Consider the following 23,011-nt stretch of genomic DNA (forward strand, 5'->3'; position numbering starts at 1 on the left):
AAGAGGGCCCACTCTACAGAACGTTGTCAAAACCATCCCTTAAAACCTTTTCTAGACCAAAAATCACTGATTGGTTTTAAGAGAAGGTTTTAAGAAGGACTTAACAGCGTATTTACAGACTCTTCAAGTCTATTAAGATTTTCGACTTAATGAGCGGTTTTATAGCTATCCTCAAAAGGTTTTAAGGATGCCAAAATTATTAAAACTATTTTGCCTGCTGAGAAACCTCTATAAAACCAATTGGACTTGGTACACCCATGTTAAAACATTGATAAAACTTGTTAAAGTCTAATAGGTCTTGGAAATGTTACTTGGGAAGTGAAGTCAAGTCGAGTCAAAATGTCTTTGATTGGAAAGATTGAGCCCTTTGTAATGGGAGAAAGTATTAAGGAGTATTTGGAGAGGATGGATATCTTCTTCGAGGTAAATGAAGTTGAGTCCGGGAAGAAAACAGTGATGCTGTTAACGCTGGGAGGAGCATCACTGTACAGTTTGATCTCAAAAATGGTGCTACCGGAGAAACCAAGTTCAGTGCCGTACGAAAAGTTAGTGATCAAACTTAAAGAACAGTTGGAGCAGAAAGTGAACGTGGTAGCGGAGCGGTTCAACTTTAGGAACTGTATTCAAAAGAATCAATCAGTGGCGGAATATATAGTTGAACTAAAAGCGCTCGCACAAACATGTGAATTCAAGTGCTGTCTGGTGGAAGCGTTGCGTGATCAGCTGGTTGCGGGTGTTCGCGATGATGGCCTGAGAAAGCGGCTTCTGCGTGAGACTGGTCTCACGTTCGAAGGAGCAGAAAGCATCGCGAGAACGTGGGAAGCTGCGGACGAGCAGAACGAAGCTTTTACGAGGAAGGAGAAAGGAGGAGAAAAGGCGGCGATTAGGAGTGCGCCAAAAAGAAGCGTCGTTTCAAAATCTCACTACTACCGTGGAAGTGGTGCACCTGTAAAACCAAGTAATGATAATAATTGTCACAGATGCGGAAGATCGCACAACCCACAGACATGTCCTGCGCGTACGTGGCAGTGTTTTTCCTGCAAAAAGTACGGACATGTGTCGTCGTGTTGCAGGAGCAAAAATGTACATGGGCAGGATAGATCATTAACACACATAGCGCGGATCAATGTAATAAGTAGTCCAGAAGTGCGCGTGTTAAAAGTTAATGACACGGACATTGCGTTTGAGATTGATTGCGGCGCGTGTAATACAGTGATGCCGGAGAATTTATATCGAGAAAAATTTTCAAATCTACAATTAGAACAAACAGATTTAAGATTGATTACGGCATCTGGACAAAGATTAACATCGTTAGGCAAAATAACTGTTAATGTTATCGCGAGCAATAGAACGGTCAAGTTAGAAATAACAATAATCCCGACAGAAAACAGAGGGAACCCTCTACTAGGTCGTGATGCGTTAGACGTATTATTCCCTGATTGGAGAAAAAGTTTTAATTTAAACCAAATTGATGCGGATAAATGGCTAGTAGAAATGAAAGAAATGTTTCCAAATCTAACAGATGGGAATCATAAACAAATGATAGAAGGATTTGAAGCTAGTTTAGTATTAAAACCAAATTGTACACCAATATTTCACAAAGCGTACTCAGTGCCGTTTGCTCTAGTACAAAAAGTAGAAAACAACCTAGAGAAGTTAGTACAAGACGGTATACTTGTACCAACACGTACATCAGCGTCGGCGAGTCCTATAGTAGTAAGAGGAAAAAGTGATGGTTCGGTACGGATTTGTTTAGATGGAAAGGCAACTATAAATAAATATCTGACGGTAGAACATTATCCTTTACCGAAAATTGACGATATTTTAGCGAAAATTGCAAATTGGACAGTGTTTTGCAAAATAGATTTAACAGGAGCATATCTGCAAGTGAAGCTATCAGAACAATCGCAAAATATTTGTACCATAAATACCCATAATGGGTTATACAAGTATACTAGAATGCCTTTTGGAGTACAATCAGCGCCTGCGATATTTCAAACGATTATCGATCAAATATTATTAAACACTCAAGGTATTGCGTATATGGATGACATATTGGTTGGCGGTGAAAACGAAAAACAATGTAAAGAAAAATTATGCGAAGTGTTGAAAAGCCTAGAAAAGCACAATGTGAAGATAAACGAGAAAAAGTCGGAATTTTTCAAACCGGAGATTGAGTACTTCTTCTTCTTCTTGGTGTAACGACCTCTTGGTCATGCCTGCCCGTTAAGGGCTTACGAGACTTGTTTCCCTGTTGTACGTGGATAGTCAGTCCTCTCGTAAAGGGGAGGGTTCGGTCTCGGTTGGGATTCGAACCCACGCCGTCGAGTTGGTGAGCCCCGGCGCTCATGGGCCGATTTTCTAACCGGCGCTACCGCTCGGCTGTCGCGGACCCACAAAGCCCACAGATTGAGTACCTAGGGTATAAAATATCGAGGAACGGAATAACAACAAATGAGTCGAAAGTTAAAGCAATAATTGAATGTGATGCAATTGAAAGCGTTCTTAGGAATGATAAATTATTATAGCAGGTTTTTGCCAAATTTAGCAACAATATTAAGTCCAATGTATGAATTGCTACGCAAAGACAAAAAATATGTATGGTCAAATGAATGTCAGGCGTCATTCGAAAAAACGAAATCAATGTTGGTAGATAACACCATTTTAGTACCATTTGATCCTAAAAAGCCTGTTATATTAGCAGTTGATGCTAGTCCTTACGGATTAGGAGCAATATTGTCGCATGAAATTGATGGAGTAGAGAAACCAATATATTTTGCCTCAGCAACTCTCTCACAAGCGCAGAAAAACTATGCGCAGGTTCACAAAGAAGCGTTAGCGGTCGTTTTTGGTGTAAACAAATTTCATAAGTACATCTACGGAATCAAGTTTAAACTAGTGACCGATAATTCGGGAGTAAAAGAAATATTCAATCCGTCAAGAACAACGTCGTCGATTGCAGTAGCTAGATTGAGTCGATGGGAAATGATATTAGCCGAATATGAATACACAATAGAGCATAGGCCAGGCAAAAGCATGAGTCATGTAGATGCATTAAGTAGACTGCCATTAGAGGAAGGTTTAGAAATAGAAGAAGATTGCGCACAAGTAAATGCGATTTCGTCGTCCTCAATCATTGACATTGAGATGATTAGTCAATTCCAAAAATCAAATGCAATATTGAAACAAGTATACCAACAAGTTAAACATGGTTGGGCGAAAAATGTCAAAGCGGAATTGAAAGATTATGCTAAAGTTAGTAATAGCTTAGCAATAGAAGATGGTGTGTTGTTTTTAATGATCGAGTAGTAATTCCAGATAAGCTGAAAGATAAAATAGTCAGTCTTTTTCATGACAACCATGATGGGTTAGTAAGAATGAAAATGTCAGCAAGGAAATTAGTATGGTGGAAAAGTATGGATGAAAGTTTCGAGCAATGCATAAAGGCATGTCAAGTCTGTCAGTCGAGGCAAATCGTACCTAAAGAAATAGTCACACAAAATGGGTACAATGCTCAAGACCATTCCAAAGAATACACATAGATTTGTTTTACTTTGAAAATAGTACATTGTTAATTATAGTCGACAGTTTTTCAAAGTATATTGAGGTAAAAATTATGAAAAGTACTAAAGCAGAAAATGTCATAGAAGTGTTAGAAATATTTTTTGCATGTTTCGGATTACCAGAAGAAATTGTATCAGGTAATGGTCCTCCATTTAGTTCACATCAATTTACGATTTTTTTAAGAGAAAAAGGTAGAAAAGTCAGTAAGTCCCCACCGTACCACCCACAGTCGAACGGGTTGGCCGAGAGGGCGGTTAGAACAATAAAGCATAGCCTGAAGAAGTATCTATTGGATACAAGGTACAAACCACTAAGTCTTCAGAGGAAACTGAATCAAATATTGTTCAAGTATAGGAATAGTCCATGTACGGTAACTAAAGTCACACCTTCAGAAAGAGTGTTTTGTTACGTACCACATACAGTCAATCCTATAAAAGGAAATAAGAGACAAATGTCAACTATGGAAGAGTCAAGAAGTCAGTCTAAAATCGTAGGAAATCAAGTCGAATATGAAGAAGAAGAATCTGTATTTTACAGAAATCACTTTAAAGAGCACATGAGATGGATCCCTGCAATAGTCAAAAAGTAAATAAGCGGGATAAGATATTTAATCAGTCTGAATGGAATAATACGAATGGTACATAAGAACCAATTGAGAAAAACCAAAAACCAGATGAGTTCAAAGGATGTCATAATACCATCAAAGGTAAATATTTCACACAAAAGGAAAAGGAGTGAATCAAGTCCACCACCGTTAAGACGATCGAAAAGGTTAGAAGGACAACCACGATTTAAGTATCCTAGATAGGAAGTAAACTCCGTTTAAGGGGGAGAATGTAGTGTCTTAGAAATGTAAGTAATATGTAAGCGTAGTATAAGTGATCGATGTAAGTTAGACATAAGTATATGTGTAAGGATTATAATAAAAGGTCAGTCGTTGATCAGCATTCGAACAAGCAACAAGTCCGCATAATATAAGTCCGTCTTTTTCCTTCCAAATTTCCTTCTGCTGGCTCTGCCTGTTCTTCCTTTTCTTCATCGCTTGTTTCATCTTCGGTTTCAGCTTCATTATTATTATATTGTTTCCTGCTGAGTTTGGAACGAAGTTAATGGTCAATGTTCATTGGTTCTGGAACATCTTGTTTTGGGTATTACTTTTCTGAATATGCTCTGGTTGGTTTGTTCAGCGCAAACTTGGGCTTCTCTTCATTATGATGGTTTTTCTGGTTTTGGTTGTATGATTTCTTTGGACCTCTTTCATGAACCATTGCATTCAATTCCTGTGCTTTATATTTGCACAAGAATACGTAAGCATCCTCGATATCTCTAGGCCTAGCTGCTTGAGCATGCCCAAAGTATGGTTCACGTAGCCCGACAATAAATGCGGCTAATGCATCTTCATCAATGAAACAATTGATACTGTGTTTTAATGTTCTGGACAATTTCTTGTGTAACAGCATAATATTTGTGAATATTCGTACTGTCACTCATTCTATTCTGCCAAAGTTGACATTTGTATGTTGACAGTTCTTGTCTGTCGCCTAAGGAACTTACAAGAATTTCCTTGATTTGAATAAAATCAGTGGGGTTTCCGGCAGTACAAAGGATGTCTTTTGCCTTTCCTGTGATTTTATTTGACACTGCGGTCGTGTACATCCTGAAAACTTCTACTGGAACTTTGTCCTTAAAGAGGTTTAATGTGTCCTCGGCAGTGTTGATCCAGGACGTTAGTTGTTTTTTGTTTCCTTCAAAAGTCGGTAAAGGCTTTATCGGATCGGGGATTCTGAAATAATCGCCGAATGCTACGGGATTTATTCCACTTGATTGAGGCTGAGTGCTCAGATCCTCATATTTTGATTGGAGCGAATTTATCGCAACCATCATTTCGGTTAGTTTCAACGTAATCTCCTCCATTTCTTCTTCGGAGTCTGATATTGAGATTCGTCGATAATTATCAAAACGCGAGGTTCTATTCATTCACTTCTAGTGATGAAACCTTCTTGGTTATGATTTTCTTTTGTGTGTGTTTTTTTTGGGTTCTACGACGTCTATCTCGTAGTGCGTTATAGAGAATCTTTTATGGCTAAACTGCGTAGTGCATAAAAGACGTCGCCGTAAATTAAATCTTCACTTTTCACAAAAACCAAACTTTTTTCGCGTACCCGGTAATGGGAGAAGAAAAATAACCGTTTATGTATGTGGCGGGACGTAAGGGCTTCCTACACGTCTATCTCGTAGTGCGTGCAGAATGAGTTGAAACGTGAAAAAGAAAAAAAAATTACAACGGTGTGCCGAAAAAATAATTTTTCACTCCTAACAAACACAATACTTTTTCCCTTGATCCAATAGAAAGGTGAAAGGAACCGTTTACGTATGTGGTGGGACGTAAGGGCTTCCTATACGTCTATCTCGTAGTGCGTATGGAATGTATCACGAAATGAAAGGTGTAAAAAAAAATTTCACAGGCGAAGTAACACTTTTTCACTGCACTTACTGAAAAGGTAATAAAAAATTATACTTACAGTCGATGGGTCGCGGTTCGTGTCAACTAGCCAGTTTCTGGATGTTCGAAGTACAGGGGGATCCTCAACTCCTCGGCGGAATGTGGCGGTTCCTTTGATGCTCTGTATGCTTGCGGGATCACTTCAGCTAACTTTATTAGGGTTTCACTCTACCAACTAATACCTTGAACACTTAACACTCCGGACGGCTGCGCCAATTATGAGTCGAGGGCGAAGAATTGAGTTTAAAAAAAAACAATATTCTTTATTTTTAATGAGGCATGTCCTCTTCTCTTGAGTTCTAACTTAAAACTGATTATTCCTAACTTGGCTTTGCCTAACTGTCCCTAGCTGTGAGTGTGCGCGAGTTAACCCAGCCGGTTAATCACCTCCAGTCAGCTGTTCCACGCGCCGCTATCGGACACCCGCCACCGACGCTACACGACACCCGTTAGCAACCGAACATCGCCTCGAGCCAAACCAACCACCAAATCGCTACGTTGCATTTTCGGCGCCGGACTCTTAGGGCCATCGTTCCCCTTCCCGCATTTCCATTTCCATTCATGTTCAATCATAAATTTCACTCAATAAACATCACTCCGATTTCAACATCCAAACTCGTTACACGTATATTTTCTTAACTCGCGAACTGCTGATTCGGCGTCTGGTGCAGCCCGTGGGAACCGGTGGTGCGCGTCTCGGTGGTTCTGCTGAGTCGGCGTCTTCTGCTTGCTCGTGGGAACCGGTGTAGCGCGTGGTGCTTGCCGGTGATGCACGTGGCATTTGGCGGAGTCGTATGGCATGTGTGCCCAACGTAACTATATATGTATGTGTTCGCATCACGCAAAATCTACCGGGCCGATTTACACCAAACTTGGCAGGAAGGTAGCTAATTTTCCAGGATTGAATGATCTGAACTTCGTTTGTTGATATCTCTAATCCTCCTTACCCCTCCCGAACACCTATCCTCTAAAATTAATTAATAACAATTATAGGTCAATGGTTATTGAACGGATTTTCACAAAAACTAATACACATGCTGCTTACGTAGGGGCATAGCATGGGTTAAAATTTCATCCATATAGGGGAAGGGGAAAGGGGGGCTCCCATATTACCCTCTACCTTTAAAATGGGAAAAATGCAATATGGGTATCAATTTCGCAGTATTTGGCGTAACTAAATCGACTGGCCACACTCTTAATGTTCAATCTTAACCCAGACTCCCCCTACCCTCCTCCTATTCAGCAAAATAATAGCATTGCTCGAAACGAAAAGCGTTAATTCTTATCACATGTATGCAACAGCATTACGCAAAATCTACCAACACTATCTGTACCAAACTTGGCTGGAATGTAGCTAAGTTTTTATTCTTTAAAATGCCCTCCTTCCCTGTCTCCCTTTCAAATACCTATCGCTTAAAATGGTGAAAAATAATAATAATTCCTCAATTATAGAATGGCTTCTTATAAAAATTGGACCGTATATTACTTTAACATGTAGCCGTCACGTGATAATATTTCGTCCTTTTGTCGGAAGAAGTAAGGAGGGCTGCCATTCTACCCCTCAGCTCAATAATGATTACAATGCATTAAAGGTATCATTTTCGTACAATTTGGGGGACACTAAATCGAATGGCTACAGTTTGAGTGCTCAATCTCATTTCTCCTACGAAACAAATATTCTTAGTCACACAAAATCGGTCTAATCAATTCAATCAAACATAATAATAAGAACCGGTCTTATCAGCGTGCGGTATATGACACATTTCGTGTGTGGGAGAAGCCATCTGGACCGCAGGAGTTTGTGGAGTCCATAGTAGGCACGATTCCCCTGAACAATGCGCCTCCGGATTTCACAGCTCACGTTGTTGTCCGGAGTTACGACAGTGCCGAGGTAGCAAAACTCCTCTACTACCTCAAGTTCGTCGCCGTCGACTGATACATTGCTCCCCAGCCTGGCTCTGTCACTGTCAGAGCCTCCGACGAGCAGGTACTTTGTTTTCGTCGCATTGATCATTAGTTAGCGGCCTCGCGTTTGGGAGGGATATCCGCCCTCCCGCATACTATCAAGAGTGGTGCCCTGATGGGCCAGGGTTATGGTAGTGTGCCGCAGACGGAACGGGCCTTGTAAGGTATCTTTAATCCTGCTTTTAGATATCTAGCCCTCTGGTCTGTTTAGCCTCTCCGGAAGTTAGGATGGACCCTATGTCAGCGGACAGGACCGCGAAGACGTAGGGAGTGTTTCGGAAGGGATTCACTCTCCTGGAAGATTCACGAAAAGTCGCAAAGGTCGAAGTCATGTTGTGCTCCGTCGGCTCCGGGGCGCAGGACCTAGACCAATGCGCACGCTATGAGTGGACGTCCGGCTACGAAGGAGTGGGTTACCGTACTGGTTTCCTCTCTCCTGGGGTTGTTGGTGGGCGAGTATGATGGGTGGGTCACCATCGAAAGTCTTGCCAGCAGCAGAACGGAAGGGTTACTCATGGGGCTATGGGGCGACTTGATATTGTCGGTAGGGGATCCACCTTCGGCTCGGGTGATAACCACGCGACGATTGTCATGTCAATCTAGAAACCTGAACTGTTAAGGACCTGGCACAACATCAGCCAGGCCAAACGGACGAGGGCAAGTAAGACTTTGAGGCGATAAAGGATTGGTCGGCGTAGGGCGCCGAGGATTACGGCACCGAGGTGTCTGAGTCGTCCATGACTGAGTCAAATCAGACGTCGGACGACCTCAGGTTTGGGACCAGACGTAGATTGCGCAGTAGCGTGATTTTGCGGCTGGTTTCAACACTAGAAGGAACAAGACCAAGTACTCGAGGTTTGAGATGCTTTGGGGAGGGATGCACCGGGGGTGAGGATGACCACCCGCCAATCGCGGTACCAAGCAATCGCTGATCAACCTCTTGGACACCGGTCGAGTTCAGGGCCTGGTACCATCCAAACAGGCCAAAGTGGACGGCACGTAGACCGAGCAGGAGCTTGGTTTTGCGGGCCAGCGATTAACATCAGAGGTGTCAGATACTGGAAACCCGGCACGTAGACTAGGCAGGAGCTTAGTTTTGCGGGCCGATGAATCCAAGAGGTGTCAGAACCAACATGCAAGTCCACAAGAAGGATTTTAGGAGGTATTGGAGTCAGATAAGTCAGCTGTCGGATCGATCTTCTGAGCTGCTTAAGTTTCACTGCACCGAGTCCGTTGCTTTAGGCTGGGTAAAAAGCCCCTGGTGGTCAGGGTAGTACCTGTAAGCCCTTTAGCGACACGCACTTTCACCCTTCAGGTATTAGTGCGTGCCACAGCGTCCGTAAAGTGTGATTTTATCCTAAGGACAGAGCCTTTTCCTTCCATGCTCCTACCGTTTAGGTGCAGAGCGAGATGGAAAGCAAAAAGGCAAGAGGAGGGAGTAATGTTGGTTGTGGTCTTACGGGGCCACGCCAATGTGAACCCTCGTCCAAAAAAAAAAAAAAATTGTGGCCTCTAACAGCCGAACCAGCTTCTGGGGAAAGCTGTACTGCCGCATGGTCTTCCATAGCTCCTTCCTGTCTATGGTATCGTAGGCCGCCTTGAAGTCGATGAAGAGGTGGTGCGTCGGGATCTGGTGCTCCCGGCACTTCTGGAGGATCTGCCGTAGAGTGAAGATCTGGTCGGTGGTGGATTTGCCTCCAACAAACCCAGCTTGGTAGCTTCCGACGAAATCTGTAGCAAGGGGCGCGAGTCTGCAGAAGAGTATCTGGGATAGGATTTTGTAGGCGGCATTGAGGACTGTGATGGCTCGAAAGTTGGCACAGTCCATTCTGTCACCCTTCTTGTAAACTGGGTGGATGACACCCAGCTTTCAGTCCTCCAGTATCCTTTCCTGCTCCCAGATTTTCACAATTAGCTGGTGCATACTGACGGCAAGCTCTACCGAACCCATCTTGAATAGTTCTGCCACCAGCCCATCGCTGCCAGCTGCTTTGTTCTGTTTCAGCTGCTTGATGGCACTAGTGACTTCGTCCAAGGATGGTGGGAGCACATCGTCATCTACCTCCATGCTAATGTGCTGCTCAATTCTGCCTGCGCCGCTGCTGGACTCCCCTAATTCCGCTCCATTCAGGTGTCCGTTGAAGTAGCACTTCCACCTTTTGATCACCTCTCGCTCGTTCGTAAGAATGTTGCCCTTCTCGTCACGACACATTGCGACGTTAGGCGTGAAGCCGCCTTGTGTCTTCTTCAACATCCTGTAAAACTGGCGAGTTTCCCCCGACTGGGTCAGCTGCTGCATCAGTTGTTCATCCGACTCCTCGAAGCGACGCTTCTTGCTCTCGAAGAGCCGGGTTTGCTGTGTCCTCAGTCGTTTGTAGTGTTCCACATTCTGACGGGTTTCGCGCTGCAGCATTCGGGCGCGCGCTGCGTTCTTCTCGGATAGTGCCCGCCTGCACTCGTCATCGAACTACTCTTTCCACAGGTTACGTGGCTTATGGCCCAGTGTCTGCTCGGCTGTGCTGCTGATGACTCGCTCCACCATACGCCAGTGGTCATCGAGGGACATGGTGGCGGTCGCGATGTTGTCCGGAAGCGCTTCCCCAAGCGCTGTCGCGTAGCCCTCGGCAACAGCAGGTGTTCGCAGCCGATCCGTGTTTAGGCGTGGGGTAGGCCGGTGACGCAGTGTGTTGACAGCGCAGAGCTTGTGCCGTAGCTTCACCATAACCAGGAAGTGGTCCGAGTCGACGTTTGCGCCCCTGTACGTACGTACGTCGATGATGTCCGAGAAGTGCCTTCCGTCTATGAGAACGTGGTCTATTGCATTTAGTTAAACAAAATCGTTAAACAAATGAACCAACCTCGAACAAATTTAGCCGATCTATGAGAACGTGGTCTATTTGGGAATATGTCTGCTGTGGTGATCTCCAGGTGTAGCTGAAACGAGGTTTGTGCTGGAAGAAGGTGCTACGGATGTTCATGTGCCTCGAGGATGCGAAGTTGATGAACCGGAGGCCGTTGTCGTTGGTTAGCTGGTGGACACTAAAGCTTCCAATCGTAGGTTTATAGTCCTCCTCTCGCCCGACCTGAGCATTAAGGTATCCGATGACGATCTTTACATCATGTTTTGGGCAGCGGTCGTACTCCCTCTCTAGCTGCGTATAAAAGGCGTCCTTGTCGTCATCACTGCTCCCAAGGTGCGGGCTGTGCACATTAATAATGCTCAGGTTGAAGAAGCGTCCACATATCCTCAACCTGCACATCCTGTCGTTGATCGGCCACCATCCGATCACACGCTTCCTCATAGCACCCATAACAAGGAACGCCGTACCGAGCTCGTGCTTGTCTCCACCACTCTGGTAGATCATGCAATCGCTACGGTAGGGGCGCTCCGAGACTCCTTTCCAGCGAACCTCCTGAAGTGCTACTATCTCAAAGCCGCGGGCTCTCACTTCTTCTGCGAGTATTCTGGTACTCCCGGGTGAGGTAAGAGACCTGCAGTTCCATGAACCGAGTTTCCAATCGTAGTCCTTTTTTCGTCGCGTAGGTCTGGCATCCCAAGTAACATTTTAAGTTTTATCATGGTTCTAACGATGTTGTTCATGCTCATCATTAAGTCTCATCTTAAGAGTAAAATATCTTAAAGGCTGTGATAAAACCTTCATAAACCCGTTTTAAGTGTAAGAGGGCCCACTCTACAGAACGTTGTCAAAACCATCCCTTAAAACCTTTTCTAGACCAAAAATCACTGATTGGTTTTAAGAGAAGGTTTTAAGAAGGACTTAACAGCGTATTTACAGACTCTTCAAGTCTACTAAGATTTTAGACTTAATGAGCGGTTTTATAGCTATCCTCAAAAGGTTTTAAGGATGTCAAAATTATTAAAACTATTTTGCCTGCTGAGAAACCTCCATAAAACCAATTGGACTTGGTACACCCATGTTAAAACGTTGATAAAACTTGTTAAAGTCTAATAGGTGTTGGAAATGTTACTTGGGATGATTGGTCCAAATCGCTGTTACTTCATGGTGACTTTTCGTTGCCATTTTACAGAGGGTGGCTTGCAAGGCCTCTCCCTCCGCCTCCTATCCCGTCGGTGGAACAACGCATCCTAGCTGTTTCACGTCCCGTAGGATGCCAGGACAGGGTGTACAGCCGCCCCTAACATGGGGAACAGACGCTGGTTCGAGCCGCTCCTAACATGGAGAACAGACGCTCGGGGATGAACTACTAACAAGTAGTAGTCCATTCCCCCTCTCAATTCAGCCTTGCCGCCCATCCGCCCAAGGGGGTGGGTTTCCCCGTGTACCCAAGCTTGGATATTTAGGCGACAAGTTACCGTTCTGTACGTCGCGGACGTATTGAGTAGGAGTTGGGGAGGAGAGCCTATAGTAGCCTTCAGGAGGCGTCGGATCCAACCCGTTACAGAACTACTACAGATGTGATGGATTTAATAAAAGGCACTATTTAACACAGTAAATACCGCGGGGTGATGGTAGAAGTGCCCTTATCGTCGATTATCTGTTGTCCTGCTCCAACTGTGGTTTAGCCTCAGTTTTTCTCATACTTGCTTTAATAGAAAAATTTGGGAGCACAATTAAGTACAACGTAATACTAAAATTTTCAGCACCTAGCAAAATTTAAAACTGAAAACTAATACTGAAATCAAAAACTCTTCAGTTTTAAATTTATTTCTACCCGGATGAAATCGGGTTAATCTGCTAGTATAGATATATAATTAGCAGTGGCGTCTCGTGAGAAAATGAGATGGTTGTGCACCTTCAAAAAAAAAACAAATACCTTCTTAGATAAACCATATAACGTGGTTTATTATAACCAGACCGACACGACACACGACGACGAATTTGGTCAGGATGTTAAGTGAATGAATAGTTTGAGGAACCGTAAATGGTCTATTTAGTTCTGCAATCTTTAATTGCTACTAAATGAATCTACCTGAAAAACGAGTTTAACAGCTCATCTACGATGTCCTACTCAATGTCGATGCACAAATTGACTGGTAATTTCACGCTAAAAAGAACAATTGCATGAATAATCTTTCGAATGAAAGTGTGTGCACCAGCAGTATTGCCCGCTCCAGCGTGAATGCTTAGATATTTTTTAATTAGCTTTAAATTGTTAGCTATATTTGCGTGTTTGTTTCCTCGATTTTATTCCAAAGTTTTATTTTCTTCCAAATTTACTTCGCGAACGTCAATATCTACTCGATAAATATATCCGCGGTTAGTCAATGTCTGTGAATCAAATTCTTATTTGGCAAGCCAGACTCACCTCGAGTCCGGCCTGAGTACAATCTAATGTGCACAGGAAAGGCACCTATACATCGACAATTTCACATGGACGCATTCAACACATGCACTGGAGAACTAATGTGTACATATACGATAGGCTAGTGCACTGACAGAAGTGCCCACCCGTAAACAAAACTGATCGACTTTCCAACTGGATTTTGACTCTTGCTAATAAGAAAACTAGCGCTTCTTGACCGTTCGTAATGAGAATGGTATTATGCGACTGTGGTTAAGAGAACTGTTCTTATTTGATTAAAGATGCTCGTTTGTGGCAGCGGTGCACCAGCAGAAGTGCCCAGCACAACGTTGTAAAGCGTTAAATAGATTTTGAACGCAACTATTACGGGAGTAAATTACAATACCATAAATAAACAAATAATTTTGTGATTCGTTTCATAAATTCATGACTGTGCAGTGCACAGGTTGCTCAGGTGGACGAGACGCCACTGATAATTAGCTTTCAGTGACTGGTTCACACAGGTGAAAACGTTTTTGATCTTACATTTTTATTTATTTTATTATATTCATTTTATTGCTCTAGCCCATGGCCTACTACTGCTACTCTGAGTCCAATGATGAAATCACCGTGGTCGACCGTGGTCGACGCTGGTCGAGGCAGCGGCAGACGGGGAACGTTTACGACGATCGGTACGGCCCTTGTCAGGCTTGGCGGTACAGAAATCGATGCGTACCTTGCGCCCATCCAGCACGGTGCCATTGAGACTGCGCTGAGCCTGCCAAGCGTCGTTCGCGTACTTGAAGTATATGAAGGAATATCCGCGTGACACGTTCGTCTTCGCATCGTAGATCAGCTTGATGTAATTGATAGGACCGTAATACGAAAAAAGGCCCATTAAGTCTTTCTTCATCGTATTCGGGCTCATGCCGAAAATGCCCAGACAGCCGGGCATGATGCGGTTTATCTCAAAGGTTCTCCGGTTCAATATGACATACACTGAACGCCGCTTCCGTTACCACCTATCGTCTTTCGCGACTCGCGACTGCTCGAGATTTCGTTGTCCAGCAAGACCCTTCTTACGCCTACTTTGGTTTTAGACTGAACTTTGAGATGTTAAAAAACTGTCCGAGAGGTCGAAATCCGGCGCCAAAATATGCTCCAGTTATGCTTTCCTGCTCTGTGTGCAACGATTGTCAATTAGACAGAAAGAGAAGCCATCAGAAAGAAACCGAACGGTGAGCGTGAACAGCGCCGGGCAGCCGTGAGATAGCCTGTGTCGGATAGCTTACCCAAGCGCCACAAGCTTCGGGTCGAGATAGGGAATTCAATGGGCAAGAGCGAGATGGTGATAGCCTTGTCTCTTTTACACCAACGCAGAAATTCTCCCGTCCCGCCACCGCCAGAAATCTCTCCTTACCGCGCCCATCTGTTGCCGCGGCAGCCGATCCGAAGTGAAAAATCGATTTTTGTGATTGGCTAGCCGAATCCTCATGTGTGAAGTCATCAAAGTGCGCATGCGCAAGTTGCATGTACGAAGTTTAAATGCCCTGCGCGATCGGGTCTTCGAAGACCCAGCGCGAGCGATCGAAAACCCAGCGCGAGCAATCGTAGACCAGTCGAATACCCAGCGCGGTCGAATACGGACGTACGGGTACCCGCACGGGTATACCCAGCGCGGTCGAATACGTACGTACGGGTACCCGTACGAGTATACCCAGCGCGAGCGGTTCATTCTTACGTACGCAGCGCTAGCGATCGCTAAATGAAGAGCAAAAACCGAAACGCGGTGGCCATATGAATTCGCTCCGCGAGAGGTTTAAATGGCTAGAGCGGGTTGAGCGCGAACGATGCATTCCCATACAGTCCATACAAACGACTACGCAGTAGATATATATTGGGCCTTTAGCACACCGTTCTCAACAAAGAGCGACGGTCTTGCGGTAGGTGTGCAGAGGCCGGAGTGGAAACAACGCGGTTCGATTCCGCGTAACAGCTCGAGACATGAGAATGTGTAGAAGGAAGAGAAGAGAAAAAGAGCAAAGGCCCCGAAAGGGGCCTCCATTTTTCGTTTTTGCCGCGGCAACTTCGGTTTTGCTTCGGTTTAGGTGTCGCGATAAATCTGAAAACGAAGTAAAAGTCATCATGCGTACGAAACGCGTTTTACATGGCGCGGTGGTGCTCGGGTTACTTGCAAGTAAAAGCCGAGTTAAAGCCGTTTTTTTGGTAAAAACAAAATATGATGTCCCCCCCTCTCACGAAAGTCGAGCACTGATCAATTCTGCTCGATTCTGCTCGATCTTGTACGCAAAGGCTCTCGGGGCTAAAATAGCCGTCATATTGCGCGCAACACGAATCGGTTATATATTTTAAGCCGCCAGTATCAATCGGTTGACCCAACAGATGGCACTTTGCGCAAGCGCGTGACGAAGAAACTTACGGAAAAGCCTTATTCGTTGGGCGGGGCAATGTTTATTTATTGTTTGTAGCTACTTTTTTACTTTCATTTTCTTTTGTTACTGTTTAAATACAGTATAATTAACTCCAAATCTCTGATGCACAAGAAATATTGAGTGATGATTGTGTGTCATAATTGTTTGGGATTACATGATTATTGATGTACAGCATGTTAAGTGACACTGATAAATCCTACAATTCGCTTATAAAATTTGAAACGATTGCTTGATATATAGTTACCTTGTTGAATGAATATGTACTAACTATTTTACTGATATATTTTTTACAATCAAAATATGTGAATGTTTGGTTCTCAAGCTAGTTATTTTGTTTCAATTCTTTTTCAAGCTGTAATGAATTAAGGGTTTTGGAGGCCCGAACAATTTGCCGGATTTATTTGATCATCATAATCAGCCAGTAGACAGTAAATATCCAATTTGTTTGCCATTAACACATCATAAATATGATACATAAGTTTAGCCAGCGCATTTGGTATTAAATAATATTATCGTTCTATGAATGTTCATCGGTCAATATCAATTATTGTATGTAGCTGAAATAGTTTCGCAGTTACAGCTAATTGAAATTAATTTATTCATTACTTTTGTGAATTGCAAAATAAGCACTTGTAGTGTATCAAATCATAGTGAAGTGTACACAATTTTTCACGAATTTTCTTTATCTATCTTCTTTTTTTATATCTATAAAATTCTTGTGTCACGGTGTTAGTGTTCAAACTCCTCCTAAACGACTGAACCATTTAAACTCAAACTTTGCACACACGTTCCTTAGGTATGAGAATAGGTTTTTAACTATGTCTCATATCTGTAAATTTTATACTTTTTTAATTATTTACAATTTTCTATCGTCATACATTGGTTTGTTTGTTTTGTCTACATTCAGCAATGACACATAAAGTGAACTACAACAAGTATAAACGGACACAGCAACATGCCTTTTGACATACTGTGGTGGTGAGTTTAATACAAAAGTGGTGAATTTAATTCAAACAAGTCGTTTCATTTATCGGTTAGAAAACAGTTCTTTTTGAGAATAAAGTCACTATTATTTATTGGTAGTAATAACAAATTTTGTTAATTTGTGGTAAAAGAACATATGTGCAAATTTTTGTAGCTTTGAGTGGTAAGAAAAACTTCTCATTTACCTGTGCTGTGGAAACAAATTTCAGTACAGCTACCACAGCGAGGTTATGAGCTGACCTTCGTACTGATACTAATCTTGGCTTATGTCAAATTATCAAATTGACAGTACCATGGCAATTGGAATTGCATGTCTAACATTTTACCTCAGAAATTTTCTACATGCTGAAGAATATCAAGAAAAGAAAGAATGTTGAAGGTTCCAGAACATACTCGCGTGACATCTGAGGGTATTTTAATTGGGAGCGCGGAAACGATACGAACTGTCAGATTTCTCGTCGCGGTCCCATACAAAAGGTAAACAACACCTTTGAAAAAAGCGAAAAAATGGCTAGCCGCGTCGTTTCGTTTCCGCGCATCGTCTCGACACGTAGGTGGCTTCGTTTTGGATCGTCGAGATGGCCAGCCATTTTTTCGCTTTTTTCAAAGTGTTGTTTACCTTTTGTATGGGGCAGTGTCGAGAAGTGTATCGTTTCCGCGCTCCCAATTGTAATACCCTCAATCATTCGTTTGTGCATCCTACTATCGATTCAACTTCCTCCTTTGTGATATTCCGATGAGACAACTTCCTCCTTTGTTCCCCCTCCAAATCCATTCTCCACTCCTCCACCCTTCTGTACGTTGGCTCGTACATTTCTCCGAACCAACATGGTTTTATGACTCACCCAAAGGCGGATTATAGGGTACGCTAACTGAACAGCTGTTTCCGAATGAGTTTGTGAATTTACTTTTGGATAAAATTAAATGAAAAATATGAAAATGGGTGAATGATTCAAATTATCTTAATTGTGCTTCAATGCATAAAAGGTACAGTGGTTTTTGGAAGAAAATGTATGATTGACCCCTTAACGTAAATTAAGAGATCATTGTAAAGATATGTTTGTTTGTTATTTGTTAAACAAGAGGAAAATTCTCAAAACAGTTTGAGGATGTTGGAAATGAATTAGCAAAAGAAATGTCCAGCACATTTTTAAAAATAATAACATTTTTTTAGGTAAAAGAGTAAATGAGGCCCCGGGCTAGATTCTCCTCTTCCTACTGGTTCACATTAAGCGCCTGAAGCTATGCAAAGCGCGACGCATGCATACTTTTCAAATATTTGATCGCTAACGGTTCGCTTAAAAGAACATAACGGTTTAAACTAATCACGCAGTGGAGGTTGAATGCGGGTTAACATACTTTTACATGTTAAGTTACTAGTAAGTAAACTATACCACACATGATGGACAGCATGAAACAATGAGTTTAGCCGAAGAAATGATTTGGAAACGGCGGCGCGCCCGCAGCGAGCGAAGCGAGCGGACTGCGCTAGGTCTACTGAAAAAAAGAGTTTGTTATAGTTTTGAGAAATAAGGGGGGCCCGTGGGCCCCCCTCATACCGCACCCTTAGGTTGATTGCGTAGCCGAAATTAACGGTACACACTACGATTCAAATACTCGTAGGTTGAATTTAACGAATTAATGTATCACCAATTGCATACATTCAGTTTAAACGTCCACAAGAGGTGTAGCCACGATCGAAAACATGGCGGCCGGGGCCTCATTTACTCTTTTACCTTTTTTTATATTACTTTTTCTTTTTCAAACATATCACGATTGTCAATTTCAATGGACTAAAATAATATTTAATAAAAAAGTCAAAATTTCAATTACTTGTCAATTTGGTTAATAGAAAATTATATTCGTGAAAAATGATTCGGTTGGAAAGTTATTGATGGTTTATCATGAAATAAAGCTGAAAACTGGAAATGAAAACTTTCCAATGGAATATCATTAATAAAAATTAAAGTTCAATTTTAATTTGGTTTCTTGTTGAAAATGTTTAGTTTAATCTAAATTGAAATTTATAAATTTTGAAAAAATTTATGGTAATTGTGTTGCATGTTTTTGGCCTTTGTTCCTGTAACACTTTTTGGTGTGCCGTACTGTGGTACCACACACAGTTTATTGTGCTGTGCATTTGTGGTAGCACAGTGAAGTGTCAACATCTCTATTTATTCATCAACACCTTTTTCAATTAAATAGTGTGTGCAAAGTGTTCGCTTCAACAAGGATGTGAATTGTTACTCTGTGCCAATTTTGTAAAAGTGTGTTTGAAATTGTAAAAGTGTGCAAAATCAGTGCCTTTTATTTCATGCTTTTCGTATGGTGGCAGTTTTTTTATACTAATGATGATGAGAAGATTATGTGACACAAATGTTCATCATTCCAAAGACAGGTTCATTCACTTTATTCCACTATGGTAAATTTCCTCCTCTGTGCCGTACTTTGCAGTGTCGGAAGATCCCCAGAGTAACATCCTTAGCCATCTCCTTTTATCTCGCCCACCGCACACAGAATGATCTGTTTATCGGGGTCATGCCTTTTTTTACCAGTAGCCTGTTCGATTACCTCGTCGCATGCTTCAAATTCTCTAGTTATTTTAATTTATTGTTTTGAAGTTAAACATTCATTGAAAAAACGTACCCCGGCGACGCTCCGTGAATTTTCTCACTATAGCGTTCATCATGAACACAATCGGTCCCCTAGACGTCGTCTTGACGTGATGTATTCGCGCTGAGTTGACCATAGTTCACTCGCTGGACATAAAATGAATATACAAATATTCATCTTTTAAATGGCATAAAGTGGGGTGTGTGCGCTCGCACACTTCTCTGTGTTCTTCTCCTTCGGTGTTGACTCCGCCTCCTGGAGGTGGCCGCCGAACCTCCTCATGTGGTCTGCTCGGCTGGTAGTTCGGTGTTTTGGCGGTCGTTGCTTTTGGAAGCCTGAGGGAGAAAAGTGTATATATTTATCTTTATTTATAAAGTTTTATACTTACCGTTTGGTTTCACCAGTCCGAAACCTTTGGTGTGTTGGGGTATTAATGTACCCGTGATGCACCAAGTCCGTTGCTACGCTACCCGTTCGTGCTGAGTTTTGTTTTACATCGGATGGACTCTAATCGCTACGCTGCATACGTGGTGCTATTTTTAGAAGCGTATTTGGAAGTAGGGTCACAAACCGCAGCCAGCTGATTCTTGTTTTGATCCAGCACTTTCGGTGCGAACAAACACATTCAGCTAAAGCGATGCATACAAACTCAATCGCACTCGCTCAGCGATTAGCTCTCTGTTCTTATTGTTTAGCTACATCTTAGCGAGACGTTCTTGCATTATCTTATTGTTATACAACGATGTTTTCTTGGATAAAGTTGTTTCTCTTGAGAATATCTTTCGTTTGAAATGTCGTTTGTAGAAATCCGTCTAACAATTGAAAAGTTGCAGATTGCTAAATAATTCAATTTTGTCAACATTTTTGGACTTTGCCCGATTTTTACAAACGACATTTCAAATGAAAGATATACTCAAGAGAAACAACTTTGTCAAAGAAAACATCTTTCAATCATTTGTAGTTTTGCAGAAACCGCACGACAAAGTTCCGATTTATTGCCTTTCATGGTCAGCTGCTCCTGTTCCATTGTACGAGCCCCGCTACACGACCCGAAAACTCAAAAACTTCTCGGCGAGAAGAGGGGAACAACCGAGAAGTTTACGTCAAAAACTTTTCAGCTCCGTGAGCTGAAAACTGCACCCGAGAAGTTTTTGGCAACTAACCGAAAACTCAAATGCGTCAGAAGAAGAAGACGAAAAAGAAATAAATGTAAACATAACAAATCTCAAAAACAAAATAAACGAACATATGGTGATAAATTTACGTGTTTCTTTTGTAGTTACGGTTAGTTAATATTTTGTTATTTTATAGCTAGAATATCAATTATAAATTCACTATAGATCAGGGGTTCGCAAAGTCCGGCCCACCAACTGATTCCAAAATCTAAAAGTTTCAAAAAGTTTAATGATAAAGATTAAAATATTTTATTCTACCACTTTTTATGTAACTTGAGAACATCAAAATCTTCCTTCTTCATGCGAAGAAAGTTAATTATAGTTTCATTTGCTTGCTCTGCTACAGTATTGTCCAGCAAACGGTTGCCATCTTCTTGCCTCCGCACAATACGCCTGTTGCGTTGTTGCAAGTTTTGGGTACTCAACTCGATGACCCGCGATAGGGTAGTTAGCCACACTTCACTCATCAACAGATTATCCATCTTTTACTTTTTGTGTGAATTGAAATAAGATCTTGTTTGCTTTGAAGGAAGATTTTTGAGTTAACTGAAAAATCAAAAACAAAAACCTCGTTGCGCCGCAAAGTTTTGAGTTTGCGGCTCGTGTAGCGTGGCTCACAGAATTGGTACCACAAAACGCGGCTACACGAACCGAGAAGATTTTGACGTAAACTTATACGGTTTTTGAGTTCTCGGTTGGAGTTTTCGGTTCGTGTAGCGGCCCTATACTGTTCGCTACGCGGCAAGGCGTAGACGAAACATAAACAACCAGCATGTGCAAATGATGTGCGATAGTGTTGGACAAGCTTTGCTCTTCTTGGTCGTCCGGATCCGGGCGTAACAGTAGTGGGCACGCTTTGCCCTACGCCGTCGTCCGGATCCGACCGTAATGGTATTGATGCTTTGCTGTGTACCCGGACGTCCGGATCGGCACGTGTATCCATACAATCAAATCCCTTGATATGCGATGAGCGCTAGACACACACACACATTTACACACGTATTTAAAAGTTTGCATTCATTACGTTTGACGAACATTCATCTGACGGTGCGTTCATCATTCTTACCCCGCACCCGCCTGTGAGAGGACCTTCTGCTTTCCTTTCCCCCATCTGTCTACATTTTAGTGAACTTCTCACGCGGCGAGTCGACCGGCCGTTTTTTTCATATGGAGTTGAGAAGAGAAAATGAACTTCTCAGAGCCGGAGCGTTGCTTGGGTAACGACTCATTGGTTTTTTTTTTAATTTGAGCAAAGAAATGAAATATATATTACTTTTTTCCATTGTTAGATCAAATAATGTAATCACCAGTTTTAGATCAGGTATGAAAGACAGTTAGCTCAAAAACAAGATCAAAATAGAGATACATGTAGCAATATATTGAATATTCCAAGTTGTTTCCAAATCTGTGAAGAATGTTAATTTTAAATGACTAGCTAGTGAACGGTAACTAGTGGGCAAAGTCGGGCGAGACAGCATATCCGCTCACCGGAGATGACGGTATATTTACCGTTAGAATCGTAAGGTGGTGATCGATCGGTACATTTTCGTTCGGCATAGGTTGTCCCGACTGACTTTACTACTTCTTTCAAATATAGAGAAAGAGAAAATGATACAAGTGAATGTTTCCTCGATGCTGCGCGGAGAAAGTCATTTTCATTCATCTCACGTCAATGGAATCGAATTGTAACACGTGATTCGTTGAAACGGCGACCTACCAAACCGGCTCTGTCGGTCCAAGCGAACCGACACGGCTGTCGGTCCCACGGGATTTTTCGCATGCAATTTTTTCCAATATATGCAATAAAAGACATATTGCAGTAGAAAAGCGACAAACTTAGGCAGTGGAGTGAAATGAAAATTAAATTATTGACGAATTGAATTTCATACTGCCTGCTTATTCAAATCAGCTTAACATAGGAGATGAAAACATTTATTTCAATGTCGATTGTACTTGTATCTACTTTATTATCTCCGGTTATTTGGAGTAAAAAACAAAAATTCTCTTCATTGGCAATCAATCATAATTGGTCGTGAAAACAAAATGGCAGTGGTATGAAGCGATAAGCCAATTACAGCGCTAGAAACATGACAAAAAGAAAGTGCGATAAGCCTAATTTTAAAATTAAACTTTCAACGTTAAAAGTCCAACCGGTTGGTATCAGCGCCATCTATTGGTAGCGTTTTGTGTATCGGCTAGATGATAAGTTGGCCGCTTGATGTGTCGAAGCGCTCACGCACGCGCCCCTTTAAATTTTCCCACCAACACGCGATTTGTACCCATCCACGTGTGTGAGGGAGAAATGAAGAGCATCTCTGTTAGCATAGCCGCCGCACTCGCGGCTAAAAATCTTTGTTTACTTTTGTACGGCGGCTAGATGCGCTACATGTTTATGCACAATTTCCATTTCGTTTTTAATTATTTACGCATCACTTGCCGAATAAAGGCAATTAAAATTCATCAACGTTTAGTGTACGACAGGCAGGTCA

At 42.3% G+C, this 23,011-nt stretch overlaps 2 protein-coding genes across 2 annotated transcripts; one reads left to right on the top strand and one right to left on the bottom strand.

Annotated features, from left to right (window-relative positions):
* The first annotated feature begins 372 nt into the window (after positions 1–372).
* LOC131293954 (uncharacterized) lies at positions 373–12,229 on the top strand. Its single transcript, XM_058322003.1, is given in 3 exon segments — positions 373–1,046; positions 3,838–4,270; positions 12,083–12,229. Coding segments are annotated over 3 exon segments (1,254 nt in total).
* A 1,693-nt stretch (positions 12,230–13,922) lies between these two features.
* Positions 13,923–14,252, bottom strand: LOC131293955 (transformer-2 protein homolog beta-like). The gene has a single exon (XM_058322004.1). The coding sequence runs from the start codon at positions 14,250–14,252 to the stop codon at positions 13,923–13,925; it is 330 nt and encodes a 109-aa protein (XP_058177987.1).
* Between the last annotated feature and the right edge of the window lie 8,759 nt (positions 14,253–23,011).

The sequence above is a fragment of the Anopheles ziemanni genome, chromosome 2 (assembly GCF_943734765.1).
Source record: "Anopheles ziemanni chromosome 2, idAnoZiCoDA_A2_x.2, whole genome shotgun sequence".
NCBI lineage: Eukaryota > Metazoa > Arthropoda > Insecta > Diptera > Culicidae > Anopheles > Anopheles ziemanni.